At 42.3% G+C, this 14,255-nt stretch overlaps 1 protein-coding gene across 1 annotated transcript; it reads left to right on the top strand.

Moving 5' to 3' along the window:
- The first annotated feature begins 1,206 nt into the window (after window positions 1-1,206).
- On the top strand, window positions 1,207-6,881 carry LOC115361575 (keratin, type II cytoskeletal 8-like). The gene is made up of 9 exons (XM_030055019.1): window positions 1,207-1,845; window positions 3,816-4,024; window positions 4,192-4,252; window positions 4,362-4,457; window positions 4,602-4,766; window positions 4,986-5,111; window positions 5,259-5,479; window positions 5,599-5,651; window positions 5,757-6,881. Exons 1-9 carry the CDS (start codon window positions 1,327-1,329, stop codon window positions 5,951-5,953), a joined length of 1,647 nt encoding a protein of 548 aa, XP_029910879.1. The 5' UTR covers window positions 1,207-1,326; the 3' UTR covers window positions 5,954-6,881.
- Window positions 6,882-14,255: the final 7,374 nt, after the last annotated feature.

The raw sequence follows: 14,255 nt of genomic DNA on the forward strand, positions 1-14,255 counted from the left end.
GTCTGTCAGTCTGTATGTTTCAGTTCTACAGTGTTTCCATGATGGTTCTAAAATCTTCTACAATGTTAAACATCAGTAAAAAGAACCAGAGCCTCGCATGTGATCAATGGGCGGCATAAATGCATCTGAATATTGAGGACAGAATGTGTTTCCCTTCAAACAAGCTGCAGGGGTAAACCCCTTAAGGGTCAAACATGCTTAAAGGGCTCTTTTCTCATGCTACTACTTATGCAACTACTTTTACAACTATCTCTACACCACAATGCCTCAGACAAACCACCCATCCCACAAAACCAACATCACAACTCTCTCGAACTTTTAAGGAAAAGTCATACAATAATAATAAATGTTAAGATAATGTGATAATGACGAAACCCACATCATTTTAGTATTATCATGGGACAATAAGGTATTGCATAAATGTATCCATAAAGGAGAACATTTCCTATTAAACTATCCAGAAATGTACCTTGTTTGTATTTTTCCCCACAAATGAGAACTCAAGTAATCATTATATCAAAATGATAGATTTTTGGCAGAGTATCACTTGGGGCAGTGTTTGAACCCTGCAAGCTTAGTGCTATAAACCAGCTGTGCAGAAGTTACTGCAGTGTTATCTATGCATGTTAAGTGAATTCTGTTTCCCAATATATTGCATTTTCTTACATGCGAACACATGTACAGATACATCACCCACACCAAGCATTTAAAGCAGCCTGGCAGAAGTTGCGTAGTACAAAGAGAGAAAGACAAAGTGTGAACAGGAACATGATCATTATCTATTTCCATCTTGATAAAGCTCCAAAAGGTATCTTATTCTCTTCATCATAGGAGTATCTAGCAATAACAAGCAGTAGAAAACAGTGGAACCATTTCCCCACTCAAGTAAAAGCTCCCCGACATCTAAGTAAAAGTCTTTGCCAGCATGACTTTCCTCCCTTTGCTGCCCCAGGCCCTGATGCCATTCCTCTGTGAGTGCCTGGGTGTGCCGGCCGGACCAGATCACTTTACAGGTGGTGGCACTGCTACCTGTCTAATGAGCTTAGCTGTTCAGAGCCTCCCTACCTGCCTGCAAGACAGCCTCTGACTGGCTAGGTGAAGGGGGGCAGGTCAAGAGGGAGGTGGAGCTGGGTGGAAACTCCCTCTCACACAGAGGTAGATAAAGTCCTGCGGTGGACAGGGAGAGGGTACTCAGAGGGACCTGACTCTCCTCTGTGTGAGCTCCACTGCTCTGCTGAACCTCTCTGCCTCTCTCTCTCTCTTTCTGCTCCCTTTCTTTTCTCCTGTTCATCTCCGCACAGAGCGGACACAAGAAGCAATTTCACCATGTCGGCTAGACACACTTCTGTTAGACAATACTCCGCTACGTCCATTGCTGGTCCAAGCCAAACATCTATCTCAAGAAGTGTTAAGTTTGGTGGAGGCCAAGGCAGTGGCTTTAGGCAAAGTAGTGGAAGCTATTCCTTCGGCGCTGGCACTGGCAGTGGCATTGGCATTGGCAGTGGCATTGGCATTGGCACTGGCTTTGGCACTAGTGGTGGTGTACGCGTTGCCAGAAGCGTCAGTGGCGCCTATGCCAGCGGTGGTGGAAGACAGATCGCAAGCGCTGGCTATGGTGGAGGCTATATTGGAGGCTCTGGTGGAGGCCTTGGCCTTGGTGGTCTTGGTAGCCTTGGAGGAGGTGCAGGTGGCTTTGTTCCTCAAGCCATTACAGCGGTCACCGTCAACCAGAGCCTGTTGGCCCCCCTGAACCTGGAGATCGACCCCACCATCCAGACTGTCCGCACCCAGGAGAAGGAACAGATCAAGACGCTCAACAACCGCTTCGCCTCCTTCATCGACAAGGTCAGTGACCCCTGTCTGTCTTCTCCAGCTCTGTCAGGTTTATGCCTAAAATAAGCTGAAAATTGTCTAAAATTGTTGGGGTTGTAAAGAGGATTAATGATATAAAGTGATTGCACTGTACACAGCAGTGTTTATTGGTTGCGCAAAACCCACATGAAATGCTGCAGCAGTCAGTCCAGAGCACACTGAGCTTATTCATTTTACACAGTAACTGGATACTGAGCACATGTTTGGCCAACAAGAGGAGCCATGAAAATTTATCAGAAATACTTACTACTACAGCACTAACAAACACTGATTATCATTAATTCTCTATTAAAACTACTGAAATAAAACATGTCTCAACAGCAATATAATCACCTCACATGGAGTCAGTGCTTCTCAAAGCCTTTTTGTGCAAAGTCCAGGCACAACAGTGAAACTGAAGGCAGGCCTCTGCTGGAGGATTTCTCTTTGATCAGAAGTGGGTTTCTCCAAGCCTCTTCTTTGTAGAGTGAGACGTAAACAAGTTGATATAAGAAACTGTAGCCCGGCCGTTTCCAGTGACCGCTGCTCTCTCTGCGTGAGGGGAAGACAGGGATCAGGTTATCATCATCCCCATGGCAATCAGGACTCATGGGCCTTCAATGGATTCTGTGATGCTGTAGCTTCAAATGGATGCCATGTTATCTCTGCCTGCAATGCATGACAACATTAGCATGAAAACTCAGTAACTTTACGGTTTCCTTTGACTTAACTTTGAATTATTTTGTCTAGATGTAAAGGAGAAGAATATTTTTGCAGTGAGAAAATAATTCGGACTAAAATAACTTAATGTTTTCACTTTCCCTGCAATTCAATGTGTAATTACTGGCCCCGGATCTTCAGAGCTTATGGGCTCTGTGAAAATGAGGGACCTTTCTCTCTCAGGGAGAGATGAGCAAGAAATTTAATATGCTCTGTATGTGAAAATGCTCAGTCAGCTTTTCATACACAATGTACAAACTGCATCTGCTATTTGTTCACACAAGTGAACTGGTGCCAGTTCATTTGTGGTAGCCTTTCTTCTCACAATTATAAGATAGAAAATAAAAGATTTAACAATTAATCATGCATACTAACGCCAAAGACCTCAAGTATGTAGACTTTTATATTTTAACTTAGCTAATACAAGTTAATAAATGAGTTAATGAGGTTTTATCTATACTCTGTGGTTAATGCCCTTGGGAATGAAGAACCTGGCCTCTGTGTTGTAGGGGTTAAGGTAGGCATATTCATTCACTAAAACAGTGGGTCTTGCAGGCCGGAGAGGGTTAACCTCAGGATTAAAGGTTGAGGTGTGGCACTGCAGACCTCGCCCTAACACTCCCCAAGCAAACCTGCATGCACAGACACATACCCTAAAGGAAGGGAGGGGTCTCTGTTCCCATCTGCTTTGATTGCACTTCACTCTCCTCTGGCTGTATCTTGCATGGAAGATGTTTTTTGTCTCCCGGCAGGAGTCGAAACATGTTTCTCGGGATCACATCAGTTCTCAACAAAATGATCTCACTGGAACAAATACTGCTCCAGCGTCTTGAGCGATCTTTAAACAGATTACACATTCCAGAGTACATCCCAGCCCTGAGGGGATATGGTAGTACAGCAGCTGCCAGTATGGGTGCATAGAGCTTTTTTTTTTTTTTTTTTTAATGTGGGAGAGTCATATATAGGCATCGTACAATGGGAGGATCATCTGAGGAGGTGAAAACAAAGAAGACAAACATGTTTGTTATCTCAGAGTGAGCAAGTCAAATCATGAAGAAGCGCAAGATTATATTTAATAAACTTTTATATTTTCTAATTACTCTCTCAGGGAAATGTATCCATGAAAACACACATTGTGAACATTTCTCATTGTACACCAAGCACATTAATGTACAAGTACAGGTTCTTTCCAGTGCTTTACATTGGATCTAAACCTGCCAAATGATGTCACTTCCTGTATACAGGTGCGTTTCCTGGAGCAGCAGAACAAAATGCTGGAGACCAAGTGGAGCCTGCTGCAGGACCAGACCACCACCCGCTCCAACATCGACGGCATGTTTGAGGCTTACATTGCCAACCTGCGCAGACAGCTGGACGGGCTCGGCAATGAGAAGATCAAGCTGGAGGGAGAGCTTAAAAACATGCAGGGCCTGGTGGAAGACTTCAAGAACAAGTGAGTTCACAGCATGAACCATACAAGACACAGCAGTAACATCACCCACGGATAACGTTCAAGGCTTCCTTCTTTCAAATGTTTCATCTATGTGACACAAGAGCAGGGCTAGCACACAAACACACACAGGAGGTCTCCAGCTCATTGTTCAACTTCTCCTCCTTCAGATATGAAGATGAAATCAACAAGCGTGCTGCTGTGGAGAACGAGTTTGTGCTCCTCAAGAAGGTGAGTGAATTTTAGTAGAACCGCATTAGAACTGAATAGCCCACTCAGTGCCTGTCATTTCATTATGTTGTCAATGACATGAAATCTCTCACCTTGCCTTCCCTTCCAGGATGTAGATGGTGCCTACATGAACAAGGTTGAGCTGGAGGCCAAGGTTGATGCCCTTCAGGATGAGATTAACTTCCTCAGGGCTGTTTATGAGGCGGTAAGGAGAAAAAAAATGACTTTATTCCAGCTCTCTGCATGGTCTGTCTTTTTGCTCTAAATTTCATAATCATGATTCCATTTACAAGTGATTGATCACTCAATCACTCTACCTCATCTCCCTCTCTCTCTTTGCTCATCTCAGGAACTGCTTGAGCTCCAGGGCCAGATCAAGGACACCTCAGTCATTGTGGAGATGGACAACAGCCGTAACCTGGACATGGACGCCATCGTGGCTGAAGTGCGCGCTCAGTATGAGGAAATCGCCAAAAACAGCCGTGCCGAGGCTGAATCCTGGTACCAGCAGAAGGTGTGTGGAGAGATGCTATGTTCTCACGCATATCATTGGTCATCCATAAACCCAGTGCAATACACAAACACATACACCTTGCAATTTCAAATAAAATTGCAATGGCATTCCATGAAATTATCAGTCACTCATTTTAAATAAGCTGGACATAGAGCTACTGAGAGGAGCAATTTAATGTTATTCACAGATCTTCAATAACCACTGGTCTTCTCCATTCAGTACCAGGAGATGCAGACCTCTGCAGGCCAATATGGAGACGACCTTCGCAATACCAAGGCTGAGATTGCTGAGCTGAATCGTATGATCAGCCGCATCCAGAATGAGATTGAGGCAGTCAAGGGACAGGTAAGCCTGCAGCTACATCAGTAATTGACGTTTCCTTTAGTACTAACCAAAGCAATCACTGCACCTTCAGTTGAATATGTTAAACATACAGTAATTTTGTCAACATAGTTATTTATTTTAAAATAAAATATTTTTTCAATCTTGCAGCGCAACAACCTGGAGGCCCAGATCGCAGAGGCTGAGGAGCGGGGTGAGCTGGCTGTGAAGGACGCCAAGCTCCGCATCAAAGACCTGGAGGAGGCCCTGCAGAGAGCCAAGCAGGACATGGCCCGCCAGGTCCGTGAGTACCAGGAACTCATGAATGTCAAGCTGGCCCTGGACATTGAGATTGCCACCTACAGGAAACTGCTGGAAGGAGAGGAGACCAGGTAAACTCTTGAGCCAGTTTTTGAGCTAAGTTAAGAAAGAATAAACCCATGGAGGTACTAATATTGGCTTGGCATCAACCTGAATATCTATTAAAACAAATTTCCGTACCTCTGTGCAGAATTGCCACTGGTGGTTCAAGTGCCACCATTCATGTCCAGAGCTCAAGCGGTGGTAAGTGTGATGATGACTACTGAAATGATCAGATAACTGTTAAATGTTGTTGTGGTCAGAAATCCTGCCATCTAATCTCATCTGAAACCACCTCATTCTCATCAGGTGGTGGCGGCGGCGGCGGCAGCGGAATGTACCTGGGTGGCAGTGGCGGTGGCGGTGGTGGTTTTGGTGGTATGAACATGGCCTTCGGTTCAGCAGCCGGCGGCGGCGTCTTGGTCGGAGGTGGTAGCAGAATGAGCGGTGGCGGCAGCATTGCCAGCAAGACCAGCTACGGCGTCAGCCGCTCAATACACTACTAAACACAACAGCCCCACGCCCTACCCCTTCCCTCTTTCCCTCCACCTCATGTTCCACCCCTCACTCAAGCTTCCCTAGGCTGCACCTCCGCAACCACAGATTTACAGCAAGCCAAATTCACCTATTGCATTTGTCCTCTTTAATGTCCACATGCAGCACACGTCCTCACACTCACAGGACAGACGGACAATTCAAAGTTTGAAATCCGAGAACACACAAAGATTAAATCTGGCAGATCGATGTAATAGTACAGTTCTCTTTGACATCTGCTTCTTTCTTTAGCACCATATAAGCCCTCTGTGAATATAAGATGAGACAGAGACTTTTAGACCAAAAATGTTCGGCAGCAGAGATGTGAGTCTGTTCACACTTCCTCTAATCAGTCAGCCTGGCTGTCTTCTAGTTGCTGGTTCTCTATCATGTAGACAAGAGCATACTTGTAGTGTCAAGATGGAGAATCCTCCCAAGGCAACAATCATTACACACACAATGGCAGCAGCAGTGCACAGATTTGGATTATGGAGCTTCAGATGCCATGCTGGTCACTTCAAGTTGATAACAGATATGAAAGACACCCATATAATGTTACAACTATAACTTTGTCTCCTCTGTTCTGCAATAAGTGCTCTATTGTCTGCCATCTTGTTTAGTGTTTTGACTCCACCAAAAGCAGCCATACACAACACTCCTACAGTGGCAACCCATTCTATGGGATTTTCCTTTTTGTTTCTACTTCTCTTCTCCCTTTCTAAGGGAAAAATGGGTTCTCCACTAAGGTTAGGAAGCAGTGTTTAAATCCTACTTTTCTTTCCTTCTTATTCTGAACAACAAATGGAAAAGGCTGACTTGTACTATCAGATTTGTTGAAAGTGATTGAATGTGTACCACCAAACAATCCTAAATAAATCTGAGTTCTATATTCATGATGGTGTTCTCACTGTTTCTCTAACTCTATTCTCAATTCTATCAGCCATCTGCATCAGAGAGTGACAGGGAAAGATTACACAGGAACAATTCCAAATGTGATATTTTTTACTGTTCTTACACTCTGTGTGAGACTCTGTGTTCTGTGTCCATATTTTATTGATTGTTTTATTTACATGAGAAAAATGTGGCGTTATGGCAAATCAGACAATTAAAACACACAGTCACACCAGGGTGCATTTTGTGAAAAAATGTTTTTGACTTTTTTATTTTTGAAAATAAATCAGAACCACAGTGTGCCAATACAGACTAGTAGCTATTTTAGTCCATTAAAAAAGTCATTCAAATAGCCTGATATGTTCTCAGCTATGTGATGTCAAGTTCATGCCTTATCTTCTCCTCATCCAGACACATAAGAGATGTGATCATTTACAACAAAATAAAAGCGTAAATGCTAATTTAACATGCCAGAATTAAACCCCCATGTGCTCAATACAGCACTGTGGATAGATGTGGCATCAAGTCACTGTTTACTTCAGCTCTGTGTGTGGTATACCGCATCATCACAGAGCCTGGACATACTGTCATCTCGACTGTCACTCACTGTCAAGTCCATTCATCATTTTATTAATATTGCACCAGCATGATCTTTCACGTTTACTTTGACTGCTCACATGCTCCAGCATAGATTTTTTAGTAGCCTGTTTTATTTTAGATATTTTATATGGTCTATGGGCGTGTTAGGGACCAAGCCGTAAGGCAATGAGAAGACAGGATTTGTAAGTGAGAAAAGTGGGTTTTATTTACCCAAAAAATGCAAACTTATTACAAACCAAGGATTTAGGTGGTAGGCCCATAAAAGAGGTCAACAAAACATAACTAAACTCAATATAATAACAACTAAACCAGATGTTAACTGAACAAACTGACCTAGTATAATAGTGGCTTGACCAAACCAAATAACCAAATAACACACATGGGGTAAATAAGATTAACATTAACTATAACTAAATAGAAAAAGCAAACTAACTACCCTCCATCGTCAGATATTCATTTTCAATGCACCCTCATTTTTAATGCATTTTACCCACCGGGGCAAATCATTATGAATTATAGAGCCAATACATTTCACCACCCACCAAAGTAGCATAGCTAAACAGTTTGTAAAGGTGTGCTTAGTAACAATGTCCTCATCTACCAATATTTCTGTTCCACAATCTGTGAAATGATGCTTCTTCTTTTGTGCTCATTTGGTCTATGACATTTAATATGAACTTGGACTTGGAAGTATTTAGGGCATTAACAGTTTAATTGTGGGAGTTTTTCTGACCCTTTAGGGGCAAAAATGGCTGTGTGATTTCTCTGCTTCATGATGAGAAACAGGTGGACATGTATTTTCATAAATCTGACAAAAAACCTCCATACGGAGAAATTCAGACCTGTGTGTATGCTTCCATTTAGTGTGGATGCTGCGCAAACTTTGATACATATGGCCCCAAGTGTTTTGCGTAGGTATAATGATTTTTCAGTGCTTCTTTTCACCTTGAGAATATTTGATTTGATCAAAAGTTTGATTGAACTTTGATTGAAGGAGCGTGAGTTACAGTAGCCATATAAAGCCTAAATGACCGCTGACGTCAATTTGGGTACAAACACATTCATGCAAAGATATCTCTGGATTGCATGCAGCTACTGGCTTCATTCAGAGCTTTTCTGAAATTTCACATTCTGCAGATAAAAATATAAATCAAGCACTCACTGAAGCCTCAAACAGACAAACAACACACAAAAAGACTCATAAGTCAGCAATGGAGCAACATGAAAAGCTGATTTAAGGATAAAGTAATCCAACATGAGTCTTGCTAAAGTAACACCTAACCCTCATGTTTAAAAAAAAACATGTTGTCTTTTTCATTTTTAGTAAACCATAGTGAAATAGAGGGAATCACAATGCTTGTTTACAGTGATTTCCGGGCAGAAAACCTTTGCATTATGAACACTCAAGTTCCATGGTGGTATGAAGCAAATGGGGGCTAAAAAACAAGGTACAACAACTCCAGAGAAAGTGGTGAAATCTTGTGTTTTGAGGTGTCAGGTAACAGTGGAGAGGTGGTCAGATCTTTCAGATTTCCATCTGAGAAGAGCAAACTTGCTCCTTAAACAAAGTTACCTTATCCAAGACACTAGCTAAGCAATACGGAAAAATAAACGATCGGATACGTCAGATTTTTCTGTGATGGCGTATCAGGGCCATTGTGGGGGGAAAAAATTACGAAACCATAATCCACATTGCACATAACAAAACTTATTGCACACATTGCAAATAACATATTGCACACATCCAGTGATGGACACCGTGAAACTGTTGCACAATTCTTTCAGCCTCAGTCAGTAATGTTTAAAAGTTCGATAGAGGTAGGAAAAAGTGAGTTTTTAGATTAAGTGCGCAGTGGGGAACTCTATCATCTGCCAGAGGACAAGTGCACAGATTCTGTGTGGAGGATAAGTGATCGGTCAGTCATCATCCTCCAAGCCTGCCTAAGAATAGACAGCTCACAGATGGACTGGAGGGGCTGGTATTCATTCCTCCCATCACCTTCATTGCAGTGTGTACTGGACCAGCAAGCTTAGTCTTAAGTTGTACAGTGAGGTTGCCATACCATGCTGACATCCCATATCTAACTAGGCTCTCTAATACAACCTAACAAAATAGAAAAAACAATCCTCCGGTCCACAGCAAACTCCCCAATTCTGCATAAGAAGTATAGTCTCTGCTGTAAACGGGAACACAAACGGTCCACGTGAACCCTTCAGCTGAATGTGCCGTCCAAGTGAACACGGAGATGGGGCTGTGTCTTTGTGCAGGAGGCTGAGGATAATGACATCATCTGAAAAATTAAAAACAAAGTTCCTGGGGTGACTGTTTGCACAGTCATTTGTGCTGAGTGTAAAAAGAGCTGCCCTGCAGGGCACATGTGGATTCAAAGGGTGTTGTTGACTCTGACATGCTGACTTGGATTGGTCTGGATCATAAGTATCCAGAGTTTGAAGAGGCATTATTGTGACTTGGGCTAATTCAGAAGAAAACGGTTTTGTGATTCTGGGCTAAAATCACCAGGATTTCCTCGTTACAAAATACTTTGCTGAGGTCATCGACTACAGGCTTGATACACAGAGAGCAGCAGTGTCTGCCGTGTGTGGCTGATTCAACCTTGTGAGTTTTTTTCTTGGAATATTATGCCCCCTCTCCCGGCTCCATAATTTTTTTCCCACTAAATGTCCCTATTGTGTAACTGTAATATCTTTGAACTTTACAATTCTGGCTGAGCTGCACAAAAATAATATAATCTGCAAAATCTTAAAAGCCTCTGCAGTTCAAATAAATAATCTAGTTTTCTATCAAACTGACTGTTGTTGTGAGTGCAATGTCACAGCAATTTCATCTGTAGTAGGGCAGAAGAGAGCTCACTTTGTAGGATATGTTGCGCTGATTGGCTGAAACTATGACTGTCTACGCCCACTATATCTTGGTGTAAAGATGCCCTTCCCCTTCAGGCACTCATTCTGTCGGGAGGTTTTAAAACTAAAAGGTGTGTAAAATACCCAAAAATGGCTAGACCCCAAAAGATTAGACTGGAGCTGATTTAATATTTATTGGATTTACTGATCTAACAGAAATCATTAGGATGCCATCAGTCATAAATCTGATCAGTTTTAAGGCAGTTGTCTCAGTTGCATTTTAGTTGTCAAAACATGAGCATGAGAAAGACTTCAACTGCAAATAACACTTAAAACCTCAGGTCACCTGATTGAACTCCTTTTTTCTGCTGTCCTGCAGAACTGTCACGCTCTTTCTGTTGACAGAAGGAGCAGGACCCTTGTTTTTTCAGGGATATAAATAATAATATGAAACATATCAAGTAAATTAGACAGACCTCCCTAAGTATCCTCTGTTTGTAGTTGCAAAGTACTGAGACTGTATATATTCAACCTGTGTTCCTTTGTATTTCTTACATGACTGGAGCAAAAGATGGGAGTTGGGGCAGATTAAGGGAAAAGGATGAACCAATAAAGGAAAATAACATCTCATTGCAAATAACTCCTGGATTGTACTGAACATCACATATTGATAATAGGTAACACTGGAGGCAGACATTTACTGTATTGTATATGCATTATCTAGAAATGGACCTTGCTTTGTTTCTCTTCAGTAACAGCAATACACTGAAAAATGTCAGTTTTTCCTGCCCAGATGACAGTCATCTCTATTACTCCCCAAACCTGCAAAGAACCTGCATTTTATAACTAAGAATGGCTTATAATGATTGCAACAGTAGCATAATCTCCAGATCCTAGATCACCCACACTACTGCAGGCACTGGCCTGGACCAATAGAGTTTTGAAGACATAAATGCACATGAATATTGAGGGCAGAATGCGTTTCCCTTCAAGCACCTACAAGCTGCAGGCCTAAACACATGAAGGGAATGGTGGCTGTATTTCATAAATCACCTTGGAATTCAAGACCCATGTCTTATTCCTACAGGCTGACCACAAACACCTCAAATTCCCCTTCATCCTACTAAGTTAACCTTGTTGTAAGAAATAAAGGGCTTTGCATCTTGACTATGATTTGAAGGTAACAATATTAATATGCACTTTGGATGTCTTCTGTGGTCTTCCAGGCCTGAGCTTAGCAGTGCATTCCCTCTTTTTCAGGACATACCAAACCGTTGATTTGGCTACTCCTAAAGTTGTTGCTCTCTGTCTGGCAGTAATTCCGAAACAGTCAAATCCACTGTGCTGGTGTACAAGGGCAAAATTAGCATTATTGTGTCACTGTCCAAATACTATGGACCTAACTGTATGTCGATCATATGGAGGTTTTCTACGCGGAAGTAGCTATAAATAAACATTGTAATTCCTACTATTACACTATGGTTTGCTGACAATGAAAAAGATGTTGTTTGCTGGATTGGAAGGAAAGGTTTTTGTTTAGTCAGATCGCTGATGGATTGCTATATCTCCAAGCTTATGAGTTTTTTGTCTGTTATTTGTCTGTTTGAGGCTGTAACAAGTGACATTAGTGTTTTTTGATACTTGATACTGTTGGATGTTCCACTTGCAAAATCTGAAAATTTGATATGTTTATCTACAAAATGTGAAGTTTAAGGGTCTGAATGAAACCAGTAGCTCCATGTAATCCAGAGAATACTCAAATTGAAACAAGCGGTCCTTTGGGCTTTGTACACTATATTACCAAAAGTATTCGCTCACCTGCCTTTACTCATACTATGAACTGAAGTGCCATCCCATTCCTAACCCATAGAGTTCAATATGATGTCGGTCCACCTTTTGCAGCTATTACAGCTTCAACTCTTCTGGGAAGACTGTCCACAAGGTTGAGGAGAGTGTTTATAGGAATTTTTGACCATTCTTCCAAAAGCGCATTGGTGAGGTCACACACTGATGTTGGTCGAGAAGGCCTGGCTCTCAGTCTCCGCTCTAATTCATCCCAAAGGTGTTCTATCGGGTTCAGGTCAGGACTCTGTGCAGGCCAGTCAAGTTCATCCACACCAGACTCTGTCATCCATGTCTTTATGGACCTTGCTTTGTGCACTGGTGCACAGTCATGTTGGAAGAGGAAGGGGCCCGCTCCAAACTGTTCCCACAAGGTTGGGAGCATGGAATTGTCCAAAATGTTTTGGTATCCTGAAGCATTCAAAGTTCCTTTCACTGGAACTAAGGGGCCAAGCCCAGCTCCTGAAAAACAACCCCACACCATAATTCCTCCTCCACCAAATTTCACAGTCGGCACAATGCAGTCTGAAATGTACCGTTCTCCTGGCAACCTCCAAACCCAGACTCGTCCATCAGATTGCCAGATGGAAAAGCGTGATTCATCACTCCAGAGAACGCGTCTCCACTGCTCTAGAGGCCAGTGGCGGCGTGCTTTACACCATTGCATCCGACACTTTGCATTGCACTTGGTGATGTGTGGCTTGGCTGCAGCTGCTCGGCCATGGAAACCCATTCCATGAAGCTCTCTGCGTACTGTACTTGGGCTAATCTGAAGGTCACATGAAGTTTGTAGCTCTGTAGCAATTGACTGTGCAGAAAGTCGGCGACCTCTTTGCACTATGCGCTTCAGCATCCGCTGACCCCTCTCCGTCACTTTACGTGGCCTACCACTTCGTGGCTGAGTTGCTGTTGTTCCCAAACGCTTCCATTTTGTTATAATAGAGCTGACAGTTGACTGTGGAATATTTAGGAGCGAGGAAATTTCACGACTGGATTTGTTGCACAGGTGGCATCCTATGACAGTTCCACGCTGGAATTCACTGAGCGCGGCCCATTCTTTCACAAATGTCTTGTTTCACAGTCTGCATGCCTGAGTGCTTGATTTTATACACCTGTGGCCAGGCCAAGTGATTAGGACACCTGATTCTGATCATTTGAATGGGTGAGCGAATACTTTTGGTAATATAGTGTATGGCTATGACTAGCCTTGCTTTTTTTTTTTTTTTTACAGGTTGTCTTCATTTTTGGTTGTGTCTTGATAAATACAACATTGACTGTGGAGGTTATTCCACAAAGCAGGACATAAAGGTTAGCCAGATAACTGTGGGAAAGATTATGCTGGTGATAGTGATATGAATCTGTAAAACAAAACTTAAATTTTAGACTCAGGAATATGATCCAGTCATCCATGTTGATGTGTCTACTAATAAAATATTTCATGAAATATCTTGTAGATATGTTTTCTGTTTAACCATCTACTCCCTATCTGTGGAATACTTCACTTGTCAGTCTCATTTTTGAATTTGCTGTGTACAAATGCCCGTGGAAGTGATTCAGTGTTGCTCCAAAAATACAATACACAACAAAAAAGAGGAAGATAGAGAAACATTGAGAACACTATCATGAATATAGAACTCAGATTTATTTAGGATTGTTTGGTGGTACACATTCAATCACCTTCAACAAATCTGGTAGTACAAGTCAGGCTTTTCCATTTGTTGTTCAGAATAAGAAGGAAAGAAAAGTAGGATTTAAACACTGCTTCCTAACCTTAGTGGAGAACCCATTTTTCCCTTAGAAAGGGAGAAGGGAAGTAGAAACAAAAAGGAAAATCCCATAGAATGGATTGCCACTGTAGGAGTCTTGTGTATGGCTGCTTTGGTGGAGTCAAAAGACTAAACAAGATGGCAGACAATAGAGCACTTATTGCAGAACAGAGCAGACAAAGTTATAGTTGGATCATTATATGGGTGTCTTTCATATCTGTTATCAACTTGAAGTGACCAGCATGGTATCTGAAGCTCCATCATCCAAATCTGTGCACTGCTGCTGCCATTGTGTGTGTAATGATTGTTGCCT

This window comes from Myripristis murdjan, chromosome 7, assembly GCF_902150065.1.
Source record: "Myripristis murdjan chromosome 7, fMyrMur1.1, whole genome shotgun sequence".
Classification (NCBI taxonomy): domain Eukaryota; kingdom Metazoa; phylum Chordata; class Actinopteri; order Holocentriformes; family Holocentridae; genus Myripristis; species Myripristis murdjan.

What these genes read in the sequence shown, in the direction of transcription:
- LOC115361575 (XM_030055019.1), top strand. Translation starts at nt 1,327, where the DNA reads ATGTCGGCTAGACACACTTCTGTTAGACAATACTCCGCTACGTCCATT. An exon ending in TCGCCTCCTTCATCGACAAG is followed by an intron (nt 1,846 to 3,815) that starts GTCAGTGACCCC and finishes TCCTGTATACAG; the next exon opens with GTGCGTTTCCTGGAGCAGCA. An exon ending in AATCCTGGTACCAGCAGAAG is followed by an intron (nt 4,767 to 4,985) that starts GTGTGTGGAGAG and finishes TTCTCCATTCAG; the next exon opens with TACCAGGAGATGCAGACCTC.